At 46.8% G+C, this 27,516-nt stretch overlaps 2 protein-coding genes across 2 annotated transcripts in view; one reads left to right on the top strand and one right to left on the bottom strand.

The window, feature by feature from the left end:
• Positions 1–27,516, top strand: part of LOC135375185 (nephrin-like) — a 122,066-nt gene that overhangs the window by 74,314 nt on the left and 20,236 nt on the right. Inside the window, exons 3-5 of the mRNA XM_064607903.1 lie at positions 9,185–9,268; positions 10,478–10,659; positions 13,320–13,593. Of these exons, the coding sequence (XP_064463973.1) occupies positions 9,185–9,268; positions 10,478–10,659; positions 13,320–13,593 (540 nt within the window). The remainder of the gene's footprint in view (positions 1–9,184; positions 9,269–10,477; positions 10,660–13,319; positions 13,594–27,516) is intronic.
• LOC135375201 (uncharacterized) lies at positions 24,712–27,466 on the bottom strand. Its single transcript, XM_064607920.1, has 2 exons — positions 27,113–27,466; positions 24,712–26,785 (listed from the first exon to the last, which is right to left on the bottom strand). Exons 1-2 carry the CDS (start codon positions 27,425–27,427, stop codon positions 24,905–24,907), a joined length of 2,196 nt encoding a protein of 731 aa, XP_064463990.1. The 5' UTR covers positions 27,428–27,466; the 3' UTR covers positions 24,712–24,904.

The following is a 27,516-nucleotide window of genomic DNA, read 5'->3' as shown; positions in this document are numbered from 1 at the left end:
AGAAAGAAAAAAGGTAGAATTTTCGACCCATCTCGGTAGAGCTGTATTGCAACCACATTTCTACTAAAACCAATTTTACCTTTTGGGTAGAACTGCAGAGTATAAACTGTCGTTTTACCATCCTGGGTAGGAAATTCTACCCTTTTATTTTATTTTATTTTATTTTATTTATTTTTTCTTGGAGCAAACTTGAAAAAGAGGAGCTAGGGAAAGGGACGACGCCGCTTATACCCGCGGAGGCGAAGGCGCGCGTGGATTGGCCCGAAATGGTAGAAGTACTGTCGTTCTACCAGCTTTGGTAGAAAATTCTACCTTTTTTTCTTAGAGTGATACATTGAGTGATGCACATCGCTTTCATTGGTGCGCTCACATGATGTGATGTGCTCGTAAGTAGCAACTTGTCATAGAAAGTACTACCACAATTAGCAGTGCTGAAGACTGCTAGCTAGCGTCGCGAACACGATGCTATAAAATACAACCCATTTTAGTGTTTTATATGTTTTTTAAATGATAAACGCATGCTAAAGAAACGAGTGGTTTAGAGTCCACAAATGTTGAAGATGGCACGCAGCCGTCTTATCCTCTAATTCGGTGGTGAAATATAGGACTTTACTGTAAATTTGTTGTGATAGTAGAATTATTTGCTGAACGGTTGGATATAGAACAAATAACAGAAAAAAATTACAAGGAAATGAAATTTGAATTTATCAACAGCAGGAATATTGGAATAGATATATTGCGCAACATCCGGTTATCGGAATTTTTTTTTTTTTCTAGCCCCATGCCTCTTTGCTAACGAACTATAGTAGTCTGTTTGCTTCCCTACATAATTGCAACATTCATATTGCATAGAGACCAAAGTAATCATACCGACCAGCAAGTCTGCACGAGTTGCATGGTTGTATTTGTTTTGCTTCTCTACTTTCTATCAGTCTATTAATGTGCACACACACACACACACACACACACACACACACACACACATAAAGATACGATTAATGTGCACTGAAGTAGCCTGCCCCTCATTTGAGGGGAGTCACATCCCCATATTTTTCTCTTTTTAGTCAATCAATCAATCTACACGAGTGTTGGCCTGAAGCCATACTTCATTCAACATAAGAAGAACATTTTAACATTGTTTCTTAACACACGGTTTCTTCGCTTTCCGTGTCACTTTTATCCTGAGTGCTAGAAGCACTTACAGCTCCCCTAAGCTGTTATGTTTTTTCGCCCAATGTGGTGTGATTTGTTTTCTTTTTTCTAAAAAATCGGGAAAGCCATATTTGACTGGCTCACGCTTAAAACGCAGTTTAAAATACATTTCTTGCTCCTATTTCGTTTCGCGTCGTATAAAACGTCCCCAACGCACACCATTCCATTTCCTTAAAAGCGTCCGTTCTGCAAGAGCTGCTCAGAAGGAACGTGTGCCCGTCTGTTACTCATAGCAAGAACAGCTGTGTTTGCAAAGGCAAGCCATCGGCCATACCATACTGTGTTTGGCAAGGAGGTTTTTTTAGGAAAGCGGCCACTTTTCTATTCCAACCGCTTCCTGTTTGTCATTCGGAGTTCGTAGCAGACGAAACGACATCTTACTCTCGCACCCAGATGCACTTTGAGAGACGAAAGAGCGCACGCGACGTTCCCATGACAACGGCCACCTCTGCCGTTGTACCATTACGTGCGACATTGTCTCGCATTTCCGTGACTGCGGGCCGCGGGCCGAATCCAATCTGCTATATCAGAGGGGGGGGGGGGGGGGGAGCCACAATTGGGATAAGCGTCTTTTGAATGTCCCCTAACGGCGATCATGTGGTTAAATGTTAGGTAGCAAACTATTTTTTAAAAAAATGTCTCTGCTCATGGCATGTAGTATCGTCGTGGCTGCGTTGTACGATTGGAGGGCGTTGTACACGAACCCATGAACGGGGTAAAAGGATCAGGTCCCCCAAACTCACCTCGGAAAAGCGTGCAACATAGAAAGCCGCCACTAGATACCCCACTGTTGCCGTTTTGGATCACTTCAGCGCGCTAAGTTTAGCGGCAAAATGTTTTTGTTGTTTCTGCGAATGAATCTAGTCCTTATATGTCCAAATAAAACGCGTATAACAACTTTCTCTGTCGTGTTTCACTTTTTGGTCCCGTTTTTAAACGTGTTGAGCGATCGGAAGGATCTAGTGCACGGCTGCGTGCATCACATAGCGTACCTGTCGTACCAGGCGCTGCACTCGTCCATTTCTCCTTTGGTGACTTGGCCTGGCTTGCATTGTGCTTCAACTGGATCTTTAGCGCGCTACAATCCACGCAAGCCAATGTCTGGTAACAATGGGGTATCTAAGGGCGGCCTCCGGCATTGCACGCATCGAGATAGGAACAAATACATGGGAAAATGGCGACCTTGGGGGACCTGAAAAGGATACACCACCCTCCAGTCAGAACTATTCACTGATGAAAAAATGGCTACGAAGCAAGCGAGCTGGTGAAGATGATGCATGATGTAAAACCCCGAGACTAGGGAACATGAAGGGACAGACACCAGGGCATAATATTCACTAATGTTACGCATTTGCTGAAAGCAGTTTACTTTCGTGTGTGCAAGGCGCAGGTATTCTTGGTCAACTTGTGCTATGAGCATTTTCCGTGACGTTAACGAGGTTACCCTATAATATCGGTTTAATTATGAAACCGCTCTAACGGTCCACTAATTGGATTTTGCGCGCTTAGCCTTCTATTAACGGCGGCTGAAAAGGAAGGTTCGCTCACTGACGCAATTAAAACAAATATGTCTGACAGGAGCGTCGACATATTTCCAGGGTTAGTCGTGTTTTCTCGTGACATCCTGCAGCGTTCCCGAATCCACAGGGAGAAGCAAGCAGGAGTACCCCAAGATGGTCACGTGTGAAAGTCCTCTCCCACACGTATTTCGCCTCGCGTATTCTCTGCAAGAGGGACGCCGAGAATAGACCTCTACCCGAGAAACGTCATCATGACGTTGGGTAGACAGACTGAAACCGAAACAAATCGGAAGGGGAGGGCTGGGTTCCACGAATGGGCACATGATCGCTGCCTCTTATTGAAAGAAACGTAAAATCGAAGGGCACGTCCCTTTCAGGGACCATCGTAATTCCCTCAAGAACGTGGCCTTCGGGCGCGACCTTGTTCGCCCCCCTTAGTTTCGAGCGTAGTTCAAGTCTACCAAATAGGTGGCGCTGTCGACCACCCATGACGTCATCTGTTTACAAACAAGGAGATTCAATAGTGATCCGAACAGAAATGTCGGCATACCAGCGTCCTCGTGTCGTCACAATCAGTCTTGGGTAGTAACTAAGTTACTTTTAACTTGTAACTGTAACTAGTTACTTTTGGGGTTAACTAGTTACAGTAACTAGTTACATTTCCAGAAAAGTAGCTTTTAACTGTAACTAGTTACATTTCCAGAAAAGTAGCTTTTAACTGTAACTAGTTACTATTTCTGTGAATGTAACTGCAAAATGTAACTAGTTACTCGAATAAATGTCGATCCTTGTTGACGTACGTACACATGTCGTATTTTTCCCTGTGGGGGATCCACATTGACTTATATAGCTTCTGGTTAAGTGCAATAATACTTTTATCGCACTTAAGTAAATGTAAATAAATGTATGTTTTTAACGACTGTATCACCCTCTCATTGTCATTTTTATAAAAAGTAACTGTAATGTAACTAAGTTACTTTCTCTCAGTCACTGTAACTCTAACCAGTTACTTGACTGAGAAAGTAACTATAACTGTAACTTAGTTACTTAACCAAGAAACTAACTATAACTGCAACTCAGTTACTTTTTAGAAGTAACTTACCCAAGACTGGTCACAATGTCATAGCATAGACACGGTGTGTGCATCAGGGATTTCCCTACACCCCCTTGGTTTTTTGTACCCCCCCTTCCCGGGAATTTCTGAGGTTGCCCAATACAGTTCAGCTAACAACGCACATACCCACAAACATGTGGCCGTATACATACCCCCCCCCCCGTGGAAGCTCGGTAGCCCCGCCCTAGATGTCGATTTCTGGGCTTGCGTGCATACGTGTCTCTGCGCAGGAACTTCGAACCGTGTAAGTTTCAACGATTTATAATAACGATAATTAATTGTACCGCTCAATTTGGCGAAAAGTGACGCACCGATTCGGTAAATTAGGAAGTGCACTAACAACAAAAACCTACGAATTAATCCTTGCAGAGCGATCTATACCTTTTAACCCGTGTCACATTGTATAGTGACTCAGGCCTGTGTGCAGCGAACGTTCATAGGGACTTATTATTTATTGTCACGACAACATGCGAAACGAAAACTCTGTATTCTTATAATAATAATAATGCCTTTTTATTCCGTGCCCAAGAACAGCCTCAAGGGCCTTGTTCGGCAGGGGCCTTCAAGGGCAAGGTGGTAAACATTAAAGTCTTGTGTTGCTTCTTCAACGTTTTTGTATTCAAGATTCAATGGATTCGCCGAGTCGATACAGCACCCACTCGCTGATAGTCGCCATGAAGTCGTCCCAGAAGGCATATCATCCTCCTGTCCCCGTCTGTTTCTCCGCCACTATCCGTCCACTTTCCGTACGTCCACATTCGTGTACACTATGCTCGTTGCCACAGTTTTTCCGTGGTGTTAGCGAAGAATAAAAGGCAGATTATCACGTGTCACCACTACGATCTCCGAAAACATCCCGGACGGCAACTTGAACCCTCCACCCGGCTTGATGTCCATCAAATCCTCCACTCCTTTACGCCATCGACTTCTGCAGGAGAAGAATCCGACAGCCCGAATGATTTTGCAATATACAGTCAACCCTCGATTTATGAACACCGTCGGTTCCCCGAAAAATCGTTCATAAATCGAGGGATTCATAAATCGAAAAATCCGTGAAGTGAGTACTATCGAGCAAATGGAACAGTATTTCCCAGTTGGGGTTGTGTTTATAATGTAATATATCGTGTAATTTTGCTTTCGACCACTCCTTCTGCTGCATTAGTCTCACAAAGAACAGACGTTAGCACATTCACACTATGTTTATTATGCAATACTAAATTGTTTAATTTTGTTTCGGACCTTCCGCTGTGTCAATCCTGTGAAGGAGAGATGTGAGCACATTCGCACTCGACTGGTCTCGGATTTCTTCTGGGATTTTTACCATCCGTTTGCATACTAATCTCCGGGTGACGGCGGCCACCTTATTCATCAACTGAGGTCAGGAACACTTGGTCGCCCCTTGTGCGACCCCGGAAAACCCGTTTCTTGTTCGGATTTCGAGGGGTTAAGAACCGAGGATGCAATACCTGGAAAACGTTTTGTCCATTCATGCGTCATTCATAAGACCACGGAATAATCCCTTTGAACGTTTCTGTTCACCTCGGAACGATCCGTTCATAAATTGAGGGCAAAAACGGTGGGCAACTCCTAGTTGGTTCCCAGAAATTCCATTCATTATTCGGATATCGAGGTTCATAAAACGAGGGAAGAATGCATGTAAAAAGTTTGGTTCCCCGTGCTCCTGTTCATAAAACGAGGGAATTCATAAATTGAAGGTTCATAAATCGAGGGTTGACTGTATACGGGAAATTTATTCGATGGATACAGCGGCTCACTTCTGCGGGCAACGCAAACACAACCATCCCACGCACGGCACCCACAGGGACAGGAACACGTAATGAATGACAAGGCCGCACCTTTTCTGTGTACGCTCTGTTTTGGGTAATCGCTCTCCACGTTTCAAACGCCCCTCTCTTAATTCGGGAGTGCCGCCTGTTTCTACACTTTGCTCTCCCTTTTTTTTCTCTCTCTCTTTCCTTCCATTCTCTTTCTCTTCTTCCCTCTTCATTTCCTCTTTTCCCCTACTACCCTTTTCCCCGTTCTCCTCCCCCCTTCCTTCCCTCTTTTCCCCTACTACCTTTCTCCCTGTCTCCTCACCTACCTCCCTTCGCACGTGCACTCTGTCTGACCGCTTTTCCAAGCCATCGATTGTAGCAGTACTTATCCCTTCTCAAGAACCCTCATCCTTATTTATGAGCCCGAGGTGGTCTCGTTCTGGAACTTGTTTCCTCATTTTCCCTTTGGACGTTCCTTTCCTAACGGAACAGCCAGTAGACCAGACTGTGCCGTCGCATTTATGCCGGTGCCGCCTCGACTGGGCGGCAGGGAGCGCCGTGGCATCGTTAATTTCCTGAGTATTGGGAAGGTCTCCTTTGAGGAGATTAAGTGAATGTTTGCGGACATAGACAGACCGTGGAAGGGGTAGTAGTTGTAGAAGAAAGGGTTTAGTAGGGTAGGAAGCTAAGTAGAGTTCGACTCGACGAGACGTTGTAATTGGTGAGGCTTAGCACTAAGGACATGATTAGTCCAGGGAAGTTACCTTGTTAAAGAAGGCTTCGGTTTGGTGCTTCTTCTTTTTCTCTTCTTTTTTTCGGGGCTGTTACAATCGATGTCGCTATGGGCGCAGCGAGGTATGTTGGGAGCGAGTTTAGGACTTTTGAGATTACTTGGTATTGATAGCTGTAAGTGTATCCGATACCCATTACCGTTGTTTGAAGTAAACCGCAGACACAGTATGGGCTCGTCACGTACTGCTGAGAAATTGGGCTGTAGGCTCGGAGATGATGATGATGATGATGTGAGAAAAAATGGAGATGTGAGAGCGCTCACTGCGGGACAAGCTACTCCAGGTCGGCTCGGAGAGTTGACGGTAGTTTGAAGGCTTTAGTGCAAAGCAAGTGCGCTGGGGAAGAAGTTTTCGCACATGTCACGACACTCTATATTAAATTGTAGGCATTACATGAGAACTGTGTCTGCGGACCCTTCTGTACCACCAAGTGGCTCAGGAACTGTCGCTCGCGCGCGTGCCTCTGCCCTCACTTCTGCACCGTGTTGACCCATACTTAACCCTTACGTTACCACCATTTTTTCCAAGGCCGCTTACCAGTGTCTTCCACCGGATTCGCTTACGTATGTCCCACAGCAGATGACTATTCTATAGGAAGGCGGACTCCCCTACCAGGCCGAAGCTGTGGGTCTGTTGAGAGCGCAGAACATATAGCGTGATGATTTGTCGACGATATCGTTAGCGTCGACAGCATTTCCAGGCTCTCTTGGTCCAACGGGACAGAAGGCATTTTGATGGAGGACCAGGCTGGGGTCTTTCCAGCACCCCTACGCCGCCGTAACACCCCAAAACATTCTTGCAACACCACCGAAAATCCCGGCTATAGAAAGGCCAAAAATGCCACAAAAGCAGCAGATATGGGACCCCCTACAAGACCCTCCACCGAGATGAAAATACTGGGAACATCCTTGAGTCCAAGGAACCGTGGGCTGCTATCAGGCACATCTGTGTCCTGCTTTTTCTGTCCTCTTGAGAGAGTCTAAAGACGCCCTGTATATCGCATACTAACCAGTGTTCTCTTGGATAGCCACAAATTAAGTGATACATTTACCCGCTCGTCATCACTACACATAGGCTATGAGCATATCGATAAAAGAGATAGGGCGCAGACTAACTGGTGCATGATGATGAAGGAGAACTCTTGTGCTTGTCTTCGTGTCCCGTGTCTCTCGGTTATTCGTTCCTTCATCATTATGAGCATATGTTGGTGCCGTTGTCAAATAGGAGAATCAGTAAGACTGGCACCCCGCAATGGTGCCAGATTTTCCTCAGGCGCAAATATGTTTAAACAACCCCGGGAACATATCTGCATGTGGCATGCACTTATTAACTTTCCATAATATATATAGGCAGCTTTAGCTACCAAAGTAGAAAGCGCTATTTTCACGCCCACATCGGAAGCACTAATACGTAAAGGATGTTTTGAACAGGCAAGTAGCACCGCATAGACCATGGGACGCCTCCGGTTAAAAGACAGCCGCTGAGCGCCAGCTGGAGTCGACTCTGAATGCAGCCTCTTGTTATGAGATATATTTTTATGCAACGTCTTTAGAAACGCAATCAGCGAGAACCGCCGTTGCATCCCCGGCCCTGGGACGCAAATGGAGCTGATTTCCGACTCGAATTTTCTTGTCCCTTCCTAATCTGGTACTGGCTCATATCATGTTCCTCGCGTAAATGGCGATGTAATCACCATTCCACAAGCGGCGTGTGGAAGACGCCGTCTGTTTGAGTTAGGCCTAAGAATTGAGTGCGACGATTGAACTTGACGGGACCGTGGGTCCGTGGCCTGAAGCAGAGAACGTAATGTATGGTTATATCAACACCGCGTTATAATGTCGTATAGAGACATTATCACGTGCAGTTTAATCTGCGGAATGTCATGTGGATTTGAAAAGCATGGTTTGTCAGTCGGAGACCTCCGGTTTTAGCTGTATATCTTTTCTTGATCATTGTCTACGCTGTCATTTAAGCGCAGATTCGTGCAAACGCACCGACCAATGAAAAAGCAGAGCCGTTTATAGGGAGAGTTTGGCCATTAGGAGGAGCCTAACTTAAAGCGCGTCATGCGACGTCACGGCTGAACGACCTCCCTCGTCGTGGTCTATTGTTGTCCCATCGTCAGCTGGTCGCCGACGCCATATTGATGCTGACCGTTGTTTACAATCCACGGAGAGAAGACACGTGCGAACTTCTTGCTTCGAAAGCCTTTTGTCCTTGAACTCTTTCAGTTCGGCAACAAAGCCCCCTTTATCACTAGCGCGAGTGGGTCATAAGCCGGTTATTCCTGTAGATTACATTCAGCGCGACCACGAAGCTGTGGACTAGCTGGAGGACAGCATCAGTATGGCGCGGACTAGACGGCTGATAAGCGGATTCCACTCGGATTCATGCTTTTTGGGCGGTGCAACGATGACTCTGACGTCAAAATAGGCTCCACCCATGAGGCGGCAAAACATCAAAGAATGGCCAAACTCTCCCTATAAATGGCTCTGTGAAAAAGACTCCTGTAGCGTCACGAGACACTCGTAACGAAATATTCCCGGACACACATATGAAGATCAAGACACATGACAGGTAGGGAGACAGAGCTCTCGCTTCGGAAGCGTTTGTTTGTGAGGGTCCCCTTTATTGATGGTTGTGTCATCTGTTAACAAGAATCCGAGCCATCGTCGCCACGTCCCAACGACATAACGGGCAAGCAGAACTCTCGTGCCACAAAGTACTTGTATTTCAAGTAAGAGTTTAACCATTTAGGAATCGTATTGGCAGGAGAGAACTTCAACACGGACAGCATGCGCACCAAGAGCTTCTCCGCAGAAACAACTTACTTGTACGCGTCGCCAGCTGGCACAAGTGCGTGCAACAATATACGCTTCCAAAAATCGCGTTGCGTTTGGCATGCTGTGCAACGGCGATTCAGCAACTAATTTTTAAACGCCAAATGCACTGTAAATCAGTAGAACTGCCATCTCAGAAAATATCTCTATTCGATTGCCTGAGCTCTCATACTCTGACGTCACAATTTTCGTCACAATTGCGCTCGTAGTTTTTCAGAAGACTAAAATGGAAAATTGCGGGCAACACTGTGTCGAAGTTGCCACCGACTGCGCATTGCTCGTCAAGTGTGGCGGTGAAACTACATTGCATGCGCGCAACACTGTGTCTAAAAATAAAAGAAGTCGGCTACGTATCGGCTACGCAGTCATCATGAGCAGCGAGTCAGTCGGGAACATTGGTCACTGTTGCTTCAAAAATGGGGAATTATTGGTAATTACTGGGAATAATTAGTGGGAAATATTGGGAATTATTTCCCACCAGACGTCGCCTCAAGCCGTTCTACCGCAATTTCACTAGCAATTTAAAAATATTTAAAATATCGTTACATGTATAATAGGTCAGTATACAAGTATGCCATACCATATATAACAGTATAACTTGTGATCCGTATACAAGCAACAAACCATTCGAGTACGCCGGTAAGACAACCTGTCTGTCTGCTGCTTTACGGTAACCTTCAGGAATAGCCTCGTTGTCGTTGCGCCATTAAACTCCCAATCATCATCATCATCATTTAAGGAATAGATGAGGTAATGAAACCTGGAAAGACGAACTTGAGCCTCACAACGGCCAGTTGTGAGTTCCAATACTTGATCGTCGCTACACAGTGCGTTGTTTTGTATCATCACGTTTATTCGTAAAAGGACCAGCGGCATGGCCGAGTGGGCTAAGGCGTCCGCTCGTTGGTGGTAACCAAGGTCGTGCTGTAGACTGGGAGGTGGTGGGTTCGAATCCTACCGCCGGCTGTGCTGTCTGAGGTTTTCCCTGGGTTTTCCGAAGACTTTCCAGACGAATGTCGGCACAGTTCCCCTTGAAGTCGGCCCGGGACGCATACTAATCCCCCTGTCTCCCACTCCTTCCTGCTGTCCTCTCTCCGTCTGTCCACGTCTGTACGCCGCTCATAGCCACAGTTGCTTCGCGGCGCTAACACGCAATCAAAAAAAAATTATTCGTAAAAGAAACTGTGACTTCTAGTTTCAACTTGTTTTTTTCTGTTCATTGCAGAAGTGACAGGCATCGTGGGACGAGAAGTGTCCCTTCCGTGCGACCTTCGTCCAGCGGTGGGTGAACCGACGGACGATGTGCCACTACTGGTGCTGTGGTTCCGAGAGGGCTTCCCTACTCCACTCTTGAGCGCCGATGCACGAAGAGGGGGAGGAGGAATATCACGGGCACGGGTATGGAAGGTAGGGACTTCGTCATACGAGCAATTCGTCTTCTCTTGCCAACAGCAACCATAAGACAACGCCGTTTCTTGTTCCAGCCTCAGAACATCAGTTTTTCTCTTGTTCAACAGGTGCCGCCTGCGTCGATTTCCGTCGTATGAATGTGTGTATGAGTGAGCAAAAAATGTAAGAGTGAAAGGAGGGTGAATGAGAGTGAGTGGCTGGTTTTTCGTCCCTTCAGATGACGCACCCCGAAAGTCGCTGGAGAGGCGTGTTAGTTTAGCTAAAATTGGTAGAGCCCTGGCCGGTAATCCAGAAGATGTGGGTTCGATCCCTACAGCTAGCTAACCTTTTCAGTGACTTTCATCTTTCGCCGTTTCTTTCCTCCGTACCGTAAATCGGGCAGTTTATGTTGACCGCATAGTTTATCACCTTGTTGCTTGTAAACCCAGCGGGACAAGTTACAACTGTCACAGAAAGCGCCTAGTATTCTTAATTTGCGAGCGAAATTCAAGTAAAACGGCTTGGGGTGACGTCTGGTGGCAAAAAAATCTCCAATATATGTTCCCCACTGTCTTGCGGATTCTGGTGTCTACGTAGCGGACACGTAGCCAACTTCTTTCATTTTATACCCATAGCGTTGTCCGCGTGAATTGTAGATTTGCCGGCGTACTTGCATAGCAATGCACAGTTGCTGACCAGCACAGTCTGACCCGTAATTTTCGTTTTTATTTTCTAGAAAGAAAAGCTGTGAGAGTAATTGTTGGGAAAATTGTGACGAACTAGTACCGAGGGGTCAGGTTACCGAATAGATAAATCTTCTGAGATTGCAAGTCTACTGGTTTTTACGGTACCTTTAACGTGATAATACTTCGGTATTTTACGCCGCGAGAAAAGTGTGATGATGATGGCGTCGGTTAGCCGATGTATTTTGACCGCCTGGCTGCCCTTGCGTGAACGCGCGCTGAAGTATCAGCCGTATTGGACTTCCGTCCCGAAGGACGACGTGTTTGTGCGGCTTGCGCTGTGTCACCAAGGCGCAGTTGTCCTCCATTCTGGAACAATGGAATCGGCAGTGCGGATGCGTCGCCAAGTGAAGGTCGATGAGGTGTGGCTCAAATGGCGTCGAGTGTAACACGTATGACGGGTATAATGGCGATAGTTGCTAATGTGCCACTAAAATTCAACTCGTCATCGTCATCGGGTATATGAGCTTCCCAACAGATTTAACGGGTCCGACGTCGCTAGCGTTCCAGGCAGTAGCAAGCAACAGAAGTAAATACCACGCAAGCAGGGTGCTCCTATATAGTATTCGCATAATGGAGCTCACGAAGCAGTACGAAAACTTGATGAGCCGTACGCCTCATTACTTTGAAGGGGCGGTCCACCAGGTCTCGTGGCATTGTGGTCAGGATGATCGGTTTCCCGCCGTGACTGGGACGTGGCACGGGTTCGAAACCTGTCACTGGCTGTGCTGTCCTGGCTTTTCCTGGGGTTTCCCGAAAACTTTCCAGGCGAATGTCGGCACAGTTCCCCCTGAAGTCGGCCCAGGACGCATATACTAACCCCCTGTCCCCCATTACTTCCTGCTGTCCTCTCTACATCTATCCATGTCTGTACGCCCGCTCATAACCACAGTTGCTTCGCGGGGCTAACACGGAATCAAAAAAAGAAGGGACGGTCGCATCTGGCCCAGTCGTTTTCAAACCTATTTTGTCATTTTATTCGTCGTGGACAACTGACCACGGTATCGAAAGTCCCACGCAAAATAGTGGCCTAGTTTGACTGTTATTCGATGGAGTTCATGACAAGAGCAGAGGCCGGATGTTGAGAGTATGCCGGAATTCCCTCTCTGGAAAAAGGCAAAACATCATTCCCTACGCCACCAATAAGAACACGGCCTTGAGGAAAGGAATGCCACGGCCGCGCGGGAGTTACGGGGCGTCTGGACGGCGCCTTTCTCCTTTGGGCGCCACCCTCTCACTCCTCCGGCTAGGGTATGACGTCACGCCGTAGGAGACTGTGCAGCTGCGGAAGGAGCGCGAATCTTTAAGATATGTTTATTTAATATCTATTGTAGTATAGGTAGCATCAGTAGTATTGGTTTCGAAAATGAGTTTCCGCACGATTGGTTTCGTAGATGAGTTTTCGAAAGCAAACCGTCCCTTTAAAGCGCCTTCGATTTTCTAGCATCTTTTATCGTATCATTTACGTAGAGTGCTTCCGATAACTCCGCATTGTAGACAAGATGCGAAAGCACGCTATACTCTGTGGCTATCCCATCGTACACGTAACAAAATTAACATCTCGCGCTACCACACATGAACCATGTTCGAATTTGATCTCGACATACCGTCATTGCTCCACTCTTCGAAAGCTGTCTATTTGGTTTCTTCTGTATATATCTGGTTAGAACGTCTAATCCACTCCAATCACCAATTACAATTTTTACGTACGTCCAATGAAAAAATTGTGCTCGTACACCCACATAGCTTGCGAACTTAGTGGAAAGAAGAAAAAGTGACTATTGCCTCCTTGCCTCACAGCGCCACTTTCTGCCGCTAGCTTCTGAATAAAGTTTTTCAATTTTTCTACGAGAAGCATCAATGTTCATTACAGCTTTTGCGCATAAAAAATGTGAACACTTCTGAGTTATAGTTTGTAAACGGTTGATATTTTAGTTTTCCTTCTTGCGCAAGGATGATGCCTGGGACGTCCGCCTTACATCAAATCCTCCAGCGTTGCTGCTGGGGAACGTGAAATCGGAGCACGCTGGCACGTACGTCTGTCGAGTCGACTTCCGGCAGGCGCAGACGACCAACCGCATCGTGCGTCTGGTCGTCGTGGTTCCGCCGTCAATTCCCGTCATCAGAGATAGAATGGGGCAGGTCTACAACGGCACTGCTACTTTCAACCGCGGGGACGTCGTGCATCTGCAATGTGAATCACGGGGAGGTAAGAAGTCACGAATAAAAAATACATCGTTGTTTTACAGCTGCATGGTAGAACCAGTAGTTTCTAGGGAGGGGTACCATATTGTGCTTTGTGTGTCGTGTGTACATTGTAGCGGCTGTGAATCCAATCCCGAATATTACACGAAATCATGACTAGAATAAAACAGGGATCGAAACCGGTATTTTTTTCGTTCCGGTTCGGGTTCGGGCATACGGTTCGGTTCGGGTTTAGCTCCGCTGAACCGAAATTATCAGCTTGAACCGGTTCCATTATATCGGTTCGGCTCAGGGAGAGTCTCCTCCCGCACACACACAGACAAAAAAAAAAATCGGTCAACGGTCGGGACATTTACAGGGATTGGAACCGTTACTTTTTTCGGTCCCGGTTTAACCGGTTCATCAGCAGTCAGTTTGCTACATGAAAGCGAGCGTATGGTCACCGTACACGGTTGTAAGAGAAAGGTATGAGATAACCGTTTCAGGTGAGTCAAAAAAAAGGTCGGTCAGTAGTACAATTATTTCACCTCTGAATCGATTCCCGTACCGGTAACTGTATGAATTTTTTTCGGTTCAGTTCCGGTTCTGCTGGGGACAAGCAAAAAAAATTGTTCGGTTCGGGTTCGTCAGAAAATAGCGTTTCTTTTCCGGTTCGGGTTCAGTTCCGGTTCCGTTCCCTGGAATAATATGTAGATTTATGGGTGCCAAACATCTCCGTCGAAACCCCTTGACGCTCCGCTCCCGCGCCACGGACTTATGGCACTTTGAATATGAGGAGACCCTTTCATTCTTAGCTCGCCTCCTCCTCCTCCTCCTCGCCCGATCCCGGTGTGACGTATTAGCGAGCGTTCAACGGAAGTACGTAGTTTCCCGTCCTCATGATGACGCCCGTAACAACAACACCTACGCTCTTAGAAATGGACTTCACCACATAGCACGCTCCTAGCCAACCATCATCCCGAATGGCAACGTTCTCTCCCTTGATTTGCTGAAAACGGGAGGAGGAGCCTATTTTCTGATCATTATGCACGGCACAAAATAGGCTCCTCCACCCGTTTTCAACAAATCAGGGGCGAGAACGTTGTCATTCGGGATGATGGTTGGCTAGGAGCGTGCTATGTGGTGAAGTTCATTTTTAAGAGTGTAGACAGAGAAAGCCTCCGCATTGCCTCTCCCCCCCCCCCCCCCCTTCAATTAAGAGTCAAAAAAGAGTCAGATTTCGTCTGCTACTGGGATTCACCGTTCTGCGAATTCAAGAATCCGCCAATGATGGCAGCTCACCTGGAACCTACAGACCTAAATATTTAGACAAAAAAGTGCGAGACGCTTTCCAGAAAACCAGTTTTGAGAAATATTGAGACCGTTTTGCGCTTTATTTCCAAGTTTTTCTCATTTAGTACGCGGGGACGTTCAATCACAACTCGCAGACGACGGCGGTTTCTTCTTCGTGGCCACGACCGCTGAAAGCACGTTCGTGATTGGCTACGGCCGTTGGAAACACGATCCTCATTGGCTGACTCGGGCGTCAGTCGTGACGTTGCCCACATACGTGAGGCCGACAACGGCAAGCCCTTTCAACATCACCACCACCACCACCACCATTGGCTGACTCTTAATTGTTACGTCATGTCGACGAGCGCGCGGGCTTTCTGTGTCTAGGCGGTGTGGGCCTGTAAACAGGAACTCGACGAACGCTGCACGGCGCGGCGAAGTCCTCGTAACGGAAGCGGAAGTTGTATGACGTAGAGCCATACAGCATCCGGTCAAAGCGTCACTTCCTGCCTACTTCATGGGGCTACTCGGCACCACTTGGCGCCTTGGCCAGCGGGTTTTTTTTTTTTTCGAAAATGGACGATTTTTAAAACTCAGTAGCATAAAAAAAAGTAATAGGATGTGGGAAGTGGGACTTTGCGTACGAAGTACGTAGAGTAAGGCGTACAAACCCAGCCAGAGACGAAGTTCTATCGGTGTAGTTCCTCAACCCCTTTAAGTACTTCATTGGAAACGTAGTAATTATTACCAACGAGAATGTCACGTTCGGTACGGGGGCAGGTTATCTATGTAACTAGAACAACTATATTTTTCTGATGATGATGATTGCAGTGTTTCATCGCCAGAGGCGACACTGTACCAGACTGTACCTCACACGAAGTTTACCAACTGACACTTACGTAATGGTTCATTGAGCGCCAAGTAAACGATACAACCTTGTAGGAATTTCTTGTTCTTTCGCGGCAACTTTCTGTAATGAATACTGCAATGAACATACACAGCAGAGCTGGGCGAAGCAAGATAAGAAATATCTACCTGGAAATTTCTCCGCCCCCTTCCAAACAACAGAAAAAGTTTTGCTGCGCGGAAGTGCAAAAATTGTTTCGTTGCATAACCAGGTCAAGTGCGGAGTGTTCTTCTAGGGGGAAGGTTTTCTCCAAGGGGCAACACTTTTTGAACCGCCAGTTCGCATGTGGCGGAATTAGCGGATCTGGACTGGAAAGAGCCCTCAACAAATGAGGGCGGTAACGTCGTACAGTTTTTCCCGTTTTGTAGTGTCGGTATAACGTCAACATTATTGCTGCACCAACAATTGTGTACTACAATCTGATCGTAAGTCGTGATGGATATTAGAGTGGCTACGTCGCTACACAAGCTCAGTCAATCCAATCTAAGATAGGAGACCCGGATTGCAAAGCCGTGCACCGAGCGAGACACGCCGAGGTCAGACGGCATTCCACTGATGACGCAAACCACAGGCCTCTGTACTATAGAGGTCAGAGTATGACATCACCAGGAGAAGGCGCTTGAACCACACCCCCAGTGGGGCAAAATTTGCTCTCTAAGTGGAATTATCTATAAACACCCTTCGCCGGAACCCTCCTTGCTCAGTAACCCGTAAGACTGAAACACCCCTTTCACGTCGTTTACCACGGCTTACGTTTTTCGTATTGTGCTGCGGAAATTTTCCCTTCCCCGTCGTCCCTTGGACGAAAACAACTCGGTGAACACCATCAGCCAAGAGCTGCTGCCACGTCACTTCCTATAAAGCAGTTCCGGCACCAAGACGCCACCGTTAATTACAGCCCACTGTATACAACAGTCAACTCCGAGTTTATCGGAGTGTGGCGCCTGTAAAGGGTGCTCTGCCACACATATACTCTTATAGAGGGGAAGCCTGCAGTACGAGAGCGCGTGGGTCGGCTAACGCGTTAGTGCGTATTTTTCTCTGAGTAAGGGTCAGCATCAAATGATAGTTTAGAGAGATAGTAATGGATTGAAGCTGTAGTAAGAGACATATTACAGAACTGAGTGAGGCAGTAATAGATACAAGGAGTAATATACACAAAACATATTCTCTCGGGTGTTTCTTTTCCATTATTGCTCGTTTCCTCCGCATCGCCATCCATATTATCTCTGTCCACGCAGGAAAGTTGCAGTAGTCAATCTCAACTACTGTTGGTATCATTTCCATAGTGATTATATTTAATGGATTTCTGCCTGTATTTGAACAGGTGAGCCATGTTGGAATGAAACTCTTGGTTTCTTATTCTCTGCAAGCGGGAATCACAGATAAACACGCCGCGAATTATGCTTGCAAGTAGGCTCGGCACAAAACACGAAGCAAATGAGGACAAACTGGAGCGTGCTGGCTCATTAATTACGTATACGCAATCACATTAATATTACACGCGTGATTTACTTTACAAACATCTACTGCAACTACAACAATGAAATCGTCCAAAGCTCTATACTGAACAAGCACGTTGTTCTCTTTGTTATTCCGAATCAGAAGCGATAGTGTGCTCTTTCATCCTCTCGTATTGGGGGCGAAGGAAAGACGCGTCTCCAGAGATGCACAATGAATAAAATAAAGAAAAAAAAAAGGTGTTCCTTCACGAATTTTGTGCGAACGATCTATCGAATGGATTTTTGTTCCGAAAACGGCTTTGGTATCTGGTGGCCGAAGAGATCAGATGTTCTCATTGGAACAACTTCGTAGCTTTTATAATTAAAAAGTTAATTATCGAAAGCGAATTAAGACATTGCCTTAGAAGTCTGCTAATGCCCTCCTAGGGAGTGCCCTTCAGCATATGCTATATTGCAATTGATTTCATCTCGGAAAAAGTGATAGACACATATTTTTTAAATATTGTAACATTTAGCAGGGACACCCTGTACGCAAACAGTGTCAATTTACAAGTATTAGTGCGATTAGAAAGATTTGTACTTTGTGTGCATGTCAGTGTTGCCAGACCTAATTTCGCAACCACTGGCACGGCATCGAGTCACTGTTTTTGGTGGGTGCCATATAATCGTTGAGGTCTAAACGGTGCAGACACACACACAACTACACCTAACGTGACTGCGTGAAGTTAGGTTCAGTCACGTTGGGAAACTAAAGAGCGGCCAACGTGATAAACTAATTCTGTACTTCACTCACTGTGAGAAGCCGATTTCTCAATCTAGGACGGCAATCTGCGTCAACCGTGATGAATTTACTGCAGAGCGAGGCACTGTCGCTGCTGAACGCTGGAAACCCTAATTATTGGCAATCGAACGCGTCACTGTTTGCGCTCACCACGGCGGCCACAAAGGAGAAACTATCGACAGGCGCAGATCGATGTTTGCATATGTCGTATTTGTTGAGCTTCCTTGCGTGCCATCGGAAACAGAATGAAGCGTAGTGCAATGCGCAAATCGGTCAAAATGGCGGGTCTACCCCTGTACGAGTACGAGCATGTACATGGATTAGCATGTTGCTATGTTAGGACGACATAGTATTTCATTGTACTCAAATGTCGTTTTGTTGAGCATGCCAGCCAGTGGTCAAGTTGGAAAGCGATCAACGAAAACCGGTGGAGAGAGTGTCTATCCTTTAGTTAAGGGACCTTACTTCAGAAGGTTATACAGATGTAGTCCGAGAGCTAGCATAGCAGACGTGAAATCTAAGGAACTTAAGAGGACATATCACATACGTCTCAACTCAAAAATGAACTTTTTTCTGCGATAGATGGCGCCACAAGTCGGAGGAGTGAGGAGGGCCCTCACTCCTCCGACTTTGTAAGAAGTCCATCGCGTCTCTGATTGGAGGACACGACAAGCCCACGTGACAGGCGGAGACCTATGAGCTGGGTTGTGTTTCCTTTATTTTTGATTTTCTCCTTTCCCCGATTTGCTTTTGCGCGGTGGATTTCGTTGTCTCGCGTTTGCTGTTTACGTTTTACTGGCATTTCTCGAGCATGCCGTGTGACTGTCGCGTACCGCCGTTACCACCTCGCTTTCTCGTGGATGAAGATTGCTCTGATCGGTAGCAGCGGGCTAAAGCTTTTCACCCGATACGCAGAGACTGTCCGTGGAGGTGTCTATTCGTGATATAGTAATCGTAGTTTTCAGTTTTCGTGGTGTCACAGGATCACGTGTCCCTGAGAGTATCGGGGGACTCCAGTTGAGCTGAATAGCGATTTTTGTCAGAGGCAGCAGTATCCAGAAAGGACGCGGGGTTGTCGACGGTCATATGACACTGCAACATCCCGTTGCAAAACATCCCTGCTTTTCTTGCCAGTGACACTTACGCTGTTGAACCATGACGTTCGTTGCTGTCGATTGGTGTCGTGAAAGCGCTCCCATTATTTCATAGTAGAACTCAAGGCCGGTGCGCTCGCACAGGACTGCTAGCAAATTTCGATAGGGTTTCGCACTCCCCTTTAGAGCATTGCGCGGGCCTTGTCGGGCCGGGCTTTACGTTTTTCGCACGTGCCCGTGCCAGGTTCGGATTCGACAACACATGGTGCGGCATGTACGTCAACAGACTTCATGAGACTCGACAGCTGAATGTTTGTGTCGGGTCTCGGTTCTTCTTCTACATAGGGGTTAGGAGATGTCAGCCAGATGGCTACGGCTTGCTACTCAAAATTCCACACACATGCACTCACACACGTTGGGGCCCACAGGCGTGGTGGGCGCGTTTGAACAGCAGAAGGAGCGTCCTTCAACAAAGCCAGAGAGGAGCAACCGCGTACACACGACACCGCTCTCTCCGTGAAGCAGAGTGAGACGCTGATCAAGAGGAAAGCCGAAGTGCGGAGTTTTCAGGCGTAGTGCAGGCAGGGTTCTGCACGACACGCTCTATCCTGCGGTGCGGATCCCGGTTTGGAGTTTCCCGCGGGTAGCTGGTCGGTTGCGGGTGATATTATTGACACCCGCGCGGGTAGCGAGACTGTTGCGGGCAGCGTTTTTGGCACAAGCACTGCTGGCGGGTCGGCCACGAACAAGCAACGGCTACAGCAACAACAACGAAGAGAAAAGATCATACCAAATAATAAGTAAACAAAGGCGCCGCAGCCCCTGCTGGTCGGGTCCGGTTGGGTGTGGATTTCATTTTCTGGTAGAGCGCGGGTGGCGGGTCTTGTCAGAGGATTTAGGGGTCGGGTATGGATTTCACCCTCAAATAATGGGTTGCACGTCATACGGTCCAAGTGCCCATTTCGTCGAACTACCAAGTGTCCGTCTGGCTTACGCGAACATTTGGGAAAACAAAATGCGTGATAGCGCTTTTCTATAGAAACGGCTGTCTTGTCCCCCGTCCCGAGTTTCTTCAGCTATCAAACAAACCAAACAGTGCACGTATGCACAGGTCATGCGCATTTTGGCACTGTAGTTGCCTCTTGAGAAGGGGTAGAGCACTGCATGGGCCGGATTTTTAGGCCCGTGCCCTGCCCATACACCAATATTTCTATACTGAGGCCCTATCCAAACCCACCTCTGCTCTAAGTGTTCCCCAGGCTCGCAGCGGGCCCGATGGCCAGTCCCATTTGTCCATTCCAATTTTCTTTCTGTGTTCTCGGGAAGGATAGCTCCATAACATACCCGAAAATCGTGCCAAAATTTTGGCGGCGATTTTGAGTAAATGGCCGCCGGATTTGGCCAATTTCGTGATACAGTGTGCGTGCAGACGGCAGGTATCGATTTGTTACTTCCTTCACTGTATTGTTGTTACTTTTTTATGGGGTTTAATGCTAGCCGGGCCTTCCTCAACCACGATAAAAATTTCATAATTCCAAGATAAAGCAACCTGTCTTCCAGTCTGTTCAGGCTGACGTGTTGAATTGTTTGTCTGAATATTCGATATTGCGGACGCGACTGTTTATCATAGTGTAGTTTGCATCAATTGCGGACTATCCGATTCAAAAATAAAAGAAAGTGTTTATTTCCGCGGCAATCGAACTATGATTTCATTTTCACCGTCAGAGATCGCAGGCGAATTTCCATCCTTTCCGCGGTGCATATACAGTTCATAAAAGGAAGCTTTTGACCGCTCGATAAATAATTTGTTGTTTTTAGTGTTTAAACATATGATCGTCCCACTACAGCGAAGGATTCTTAGGAATACATGCAGAATGCTCATGACAAATAAATCCGGGTTTGGGTAGCGTGCCGCGAAATCTTGTGGCAAACGTCCCCACCCTCACGGTCATCCCACTATATTTGGTTTTGCTGGTCCATAAGGCCCTAAACCAATGTGCAAAACACCACAAACGCATTTGATTTTATTTATATTTTTGCATGCGATGGGTTTGTTGTGTGGGCCCCGTCACATAACATCCGCGTCTGCACGAGCGGGCTGCCAAAGGCTTGGTGGTCGCGTCGACCTCAGCGAGCAGACGACCAGACAGCTGTGGAGAGGAGGACTACGCAACGGCGCCAACTGCGTCTCGCGCACGCCACAGACGCACGCATGGTTCTCCCTTGCAGCTTCTTCGGAGATCAACTGACTTTGCAGTTCGCCGCACAACGCATTGTGATCCCAGAGAAACGTAAACGATGAAAGGCGCGTTGGTTGGCAGTAGCCAGCTGAAGTTTATGACGCGCGACAGGCTGTTCGTAGACTCTGACGTGGAAATCGTCACTTTTAGCTATCCCGGAGCTACAGCGGCCCGTCTGAGAGAAAAAATCCATCGACTGCACCTAGCAGTAGACTGGATCGTCATGTATATCGGTGGCAACGATATCCAGGATGGGAAGAGTGCCGCAGCTGTTTTGCGGGAAGTCTCAGTAAGTACAGATTGCAACGATTTCAATCTCTGTGCTGCTAAAACCCATTTCCTCTGACACGCCAGGGAAGATTCATTTCCATGAATGGTCTTCTTTCACAGGATACCGTTGAGGTGGCGAAAGGCTACGCGGCGCGGAGCATATATTCCTGTATAAGCTGATGCCACAGACAAGGCGGCCTGAACTTTCTGGCACAATTCAGGGATATAACGCGATGCTGCGCACGATTCCAGCTGTCCGTGCCGGTGACGCTACGGTGTTGAGCATTGACGTGAGTAGTCGCTTCTCGAACGCTAACTCTGGAACTTCCTGGTGGTCATGGCAGGTATTTTATAATGCTCGTTAATTTTGGAAAAACAGTGCGACAAAAAGTAACTGGGGCTACCTTTGTGGTGCTTGAATTACAAACAGTTGATGGTCTTGATGCGGTACCTGTTTGTAATTCAAGTATCACAAAGCTAGTTTCCAGTTGCTTTTTATCGCGCAATTTTTCCGAAAATAAAATGCGTACGAAGTACTGGCACATGCCTACCAGGAATTCCGGTTTATTTGTATTGCTGTCTTTGTGAAGTGCTGTTTGCAAAAACATTCCGTATATATGTTCAAATATCTTTTCCAGCACAAGGTCTTTACCAGGAACAAGGAGGTGAAAGAGGGGATGCTTTCACGGGATGGCTATCACATTTCGACGGGACGGGGGTTATCGTGCCTAGCAGGCATCCTCCGCACAGCCCTCGTGAAACGCTACGGACCATGGCTGAAAGCACCGGGTCCGCGTCGTGGCATCGTACTCAAGCCAATGGAGTCGTGTGAAGAGTGTCGTGCTAAGGGACACCCCACGAGTGCATGCAGGCCTGTGCGCTCACCGTGGTGAACGCTCACCATTTTAGCCGCCATGTCATGACGACACAGAACGATGTTACCACTGTTACCTGCTGTATTATAACAACCACGTCATCTGATCCCCAATCCTATGCTCACTTCTGTCAGCAGCAGCAACGTAGTCAAAGCTTTTTCTAACCTGTTCCTCCTGCCATCGCATACTTTGTCCCATGATTAGTGTACAAATGGCCCACATCATACACAAGACCTGCCCGATAAAATTTTGTAAACAACTATCATCATTCCGATGGAAATTTTGTAATGGCTTCATGCCGTCTGCCAGCTTCCGGCTGGGCTGTCTGCTCGTTACCCTAGGCACCCTGAGACCAGTAGTTTCCTTAGAAGTTGGTCCAGGGCACATATGCCCCCCTCCCCGTGATATTTCCTGGAGCAGAAACTCTAAACACAGCGAGGTGGTGCATGATAATGCGTGTGAAATTTGAAATTGAAAGACTACTGCATTGCTTGCCACTATGAGTGCGAGTCACTGATGCCCACTGTAGCCTGAATGAGATGGCTGGGTATTTTCCTACGGGTGCAACTCGTGCAATATATTTTGGTTAATAAAATATATTATGCTTCATAGCAAGCTTTTCAAGAGAAAAAATGTATTTCTCCTCAAATTCGTATTGTGGTCCGTACAGATGTGTTTGCAGTGTTCCCCCGGTCTCAAGTTTTTCTTCAGATGAAATCTGGTCAAGGTGACCAATAGCCATTGTTAGTAACCACTGGTTCACAGATTACTGCAAGCAGAAAATCCTAGACAGCCAGCACCCGAAAGATTAAAAAGAAATCAGTAGCACGTGTTCACTATTGGTAGATTGGAGATATTTTATTGAAGAACGCAGCATGTATACATCGTCACGTTTTCTGCATTACTTATGCGTATCAGCTCATGCTTGTAGCCTCAGAATGTTCATTCGTGGATACAGTATCCAACAGCACATTTCATCATTGGCGATGTGGCATACACACATAATGAAGTACCATACAGTCCGCTGCATGTAGGCGCACTTTGACATGAAGGTCTCGCACATACGGCATCAACATATAGCATCCTGGTGGACAGAACCAGGTTCATAATATGGGAATAGTAAAAACTTGGAACGTGTTACTCAGCAACGAGTTTCCTTTTTGAGCAATGAAGTAGCAACTGATAGTTGCTTTTGCCATGCTTGTCAGTTGGCAGCTAAAGCCTCAGAGTGTGTGTTTATGGAAAAAAAATGTCCAACAGGGCACCATTCATCATTGGCCACATAATGCTGAACCAGGTACAACACTGGCAAGGGCAGGTGCTTCATAATCAGGGAGAGAGTAGGAAATTTTCAAATGACAGGTAAAGACAGTAACACTTAGGAAGTTTGACCTTTGGGCGTCTGGCCATCATATTTGCAGTAGTACTGGATACCTGAATCTGAAAATACAATTTTCATATGTTGAAATGACACCCAAGTAAAGGCAAGAGGACGTAACGCAGAGCGACATGTTGGGATGTTGCTCGTGCTCAACAATGCGGGGAACTGGCGACAGTTGGGAGACAGCTCTGCACAATGATACTTACCGACCTTGTCAAAATATCAAAATGGATTCATACTCAGGATGTCGACATCTGAACAGGCTGGTGGAGCTTCAAAAGTGCTAGGAATACCATTCATGTTTCTTTCCACAATTTTCATACACTCAAGCAAAGGTAGAATACCGTGATGGCCTCACACATATAGCATCAACGTGTGGACGTGTTTCAACCATGCCTGGGAAGAACGACGGTTTGGGGACAGCTTTGCTATATCTTCATAAACTCAAGCCAAGGCAGAATACCATGATGGCCTCACACATGTAGCATCAACGTGTGGACGTGTTTCAACCATGCCTGGGAAGAACGACGGTTTGGGGACAGCTTTGCTATATCTTCGTACACTCAAGCCAAGGTAGAATACCATGATGGCCTCACACATATAGCATCAACGTGTGGACGTGTTTCAACAATGCCGGGGAAGACGGTTCTACGGTTGGGAGATTGTGCACCATTCTCATACTTAGATCCTCACGTGCTGATGGCTGGATTCAGATTTCACACTCTTACGCCATGTTTAAAATATGACAAGCATCGCACGACTAGTCTGTGGATTTATACATAGAAATATATTAATATAAATATTTAGGAAAATTGAAAAATATGCACAGATATGCACAGTAAAAATGGAAAAAGGTAACTTAAATATGAAACACAAACGTGAAGATATGCAGCCTGAGCCAAAGTCGAAGACATGTATATGGAAAAACATTCAGTAAATTATGAAGCAAAATGGATGAATATGCATTAAAACACTTGGCAAAGGTGGAGCCGCACAAACTAAATGACACGTAAATCCACAGTCTAGCCATAATTACAGAACAGCGGCAGGTGAGTTATCTTTACCAGTCTTCCGTCTCTTTCTGGATGAATCGCCCTGATTGGAAGTTGTTTTGGCGGCATCACAGAGCGAGGCAACCTGATGGTCACTCTTCTTGTTATCTCTGAGCTGCAGCCCACGGGACTGACGAGGGTCAACCAACTCCGGTAGAAGGCTATGCGAGTAGAACAGTTGAAGGTGGCCAATCATTTTGCTCCAGAAGCCATCATTTCTCTCGATCTTCTGGACAAAAATTTCCTCGCCAGAATATACCACAAAAAGACAAAACTGACGTCGAGTGATGTGGAGCTGTCCCTGCACCTGATAGTGGTAGTCATGGTTTTCCTTCAACGAAATATTACCAGAGTTATCAATAGTGCAAAAGGTGATTTTTTTTGCCCGCACTCCCTCCACAGGGGTAAGGGGCCGAGCCGAATAAGGGCACTTCACTTCCACGACAGTGTCATCACCGACAAGCCCATCAGGTGTTGCAGCAAGGTATGCAAACTCCTGATCAACAACAAGGCCGCATGGTGAAACAGTCACCCCTAACTCATCCTGCAGCTTAGCAATTGCAATGGGCTCAGTGTCGCGACCATATCGGAGAGCCTCAGTGTCAAAATGACCATAGAGCAAGGAACGAACAGTACTTGCACTGCTCGTTGCATCTCGCATCTTGCATACCTTGCCAAAATTAGAAGCGGTGAGTCGCTTTCGCCTCTCCTGCATCCACAAAGTTCTCCCTTCTTGACCTCGAGTATCAGCCTCGAGCTGCTCTGCATCTGGTTGGGAGAGCACAAGGGAATCCTTGTACGCCGCAGCAGCTTCAACATAGTCATCGTGGTTCATGTCTGGAGCATCCACTATGGAACCATAGTGGTTGTCGCTGGAAGCACGCTTGCAAGGCGCACCTTCAAGTGAACGCTTACAGCGAGCAGCCCCAGAACTCCGATGCCTTATGCAAGCAGCACGAACAGCTGCTTTATGCTTCAGCATAATTTTTGCATACTTCCCAGGGCTGGTGTTGTACACTGCCTTATGTAGAGCACGATGGTACTGCTTAGAGTTGAAAGACACGACAGCTCCTGAAGCCCGCATTCCGAATGATCCCCTCTGGGAAAAGTTTATTCTTTTACCGCCAGAAAACTTTGCAACGAGAGAATTGAAATGTTCTGCAGCATTATTGTTAACGTCAAGGATCAAGCTGCTACCATTGTTTGCCAAACGACTCATCGCTACAAGGATTTCATTGAAAAGTCCGCATTTCCTGAGCTCTGGGACGTGATTGACTTCCCCTTCTTTTGGACCACTGCAAAAGTAACCCGCACATTTTGCGTGGTCGCCGAACACATGGAGTGGCCCATTACGGATATCAGCCACCAGGTTCCGAATCTGATCTTGTTTGCTGAACTCGGCCTGCTCTTTGCGATAGTGAATAGCCCTAGCAACTCCAACTCTTAGTCGAACAGCATTATCCAGAAGTAGCTTCTTCAACGATGGGGGAATGGGGGTTGTTCTCTTTGCCAAAGCAACATCTCGAAGACGACTTACATAGTTTCGAAGAAGGTGGTTGCGACATTCTACCTTCTGAACTACCTGATGCTGGTACGGTGCAGCTTCAAGAATTGACTTGTATGTGCTCGAATCACCGTCAGCGATCAACTGCAAGTACTTTACCCCGTGCAACTCAATGCTGCGCCTGAAGCCTTCACCGACGATATCCTTCTCCATACTGGTAGAGCTGCTGTCCCAGTTCTTGAAGCACAGATGCTTTTTTGGGCTCGACCCTGCCTTGGAACTTGCGCACAGTGTACAAAATTTGTTCCGGACGCCTAGGAACAGTACTTTCTTTGTGCGGTACCCAACAATTACAGCCTGCAAAAACGAAAAAATGTCAGGATTGTATTCCACAAAACTCTACCCCCAGTGACAATGTTTCGAGGAATTATGCATTTGTACGCGTATCATACGAATTAATGCCACAGGATGTATACCACTCTAGAAAGTGTGTTTACCAAAAGACAGCAGTGCCACTAATAGCACCAGAGGGGTCAACTTTTTCCTCCAAATAAATGCTCATAGTGTTCTTTCCACAAATGGTGGGCACAGACTTCCTGTATATCCCGTCTGCCAAGCGGTGTTCAAGATAAATCCTCCTTTTTCGGGCACCTTTATTAAGTGTAGATAAAAATTTTTACTTACCAAGCCAGAAAGAGCGTCGTACTTGTTCTTGTATGAACGTTTGCACCAAGCACCATCGGCAACGACCGTAATTATAGGAAAACCGTCAGCATCGACGTCCCCAGCCTCCCTAGCTAACCGAGCTTCCTCAATGCCTGCTTTTCTTATTTCTTCCCAAGCTGTTTCGTCGATTCCTTTAGCAACAATATCCTGATACTTACTGTACGTGCTACCAGCCATGCCGGGTATGTCCAGAGCACCTAGGAGCTCGCGAAGGCCTGAGAAACCAGAACCTATAGACACGATACCGTTCACTGCTGAGGAATTGACGTCCATGCGTTGTTGAACAAGTTGATCAACTGGTGCCTCTGTTGTGACTACATCATCACACATCATCATCACATCACATATTTCCTCAGACACAT

This window comes from Ornithodoros turicata, unplaced genomic scaffold (assembly GCF_037126465.1).
Source record: "Ornithodoros turicata isolate Travis unplaced genomic scaffold, ASM3712646v1 ctg00000838.1, whole genome shotgun sequence".
In the NCBI taxonomy this organism is placed as follows: domain Eukaryota; kingdom Metazoa; phylum Arthropoda; class Arachnida; order Ixodida; family Argasidae; genus Ornithodoros; species Ornithodoros turicata.
The sequence above is the reverse complement of the archived record's forward strand: the minus strand, read 5'-3'. Positions and strand labels throughout refer to the sequence as shown.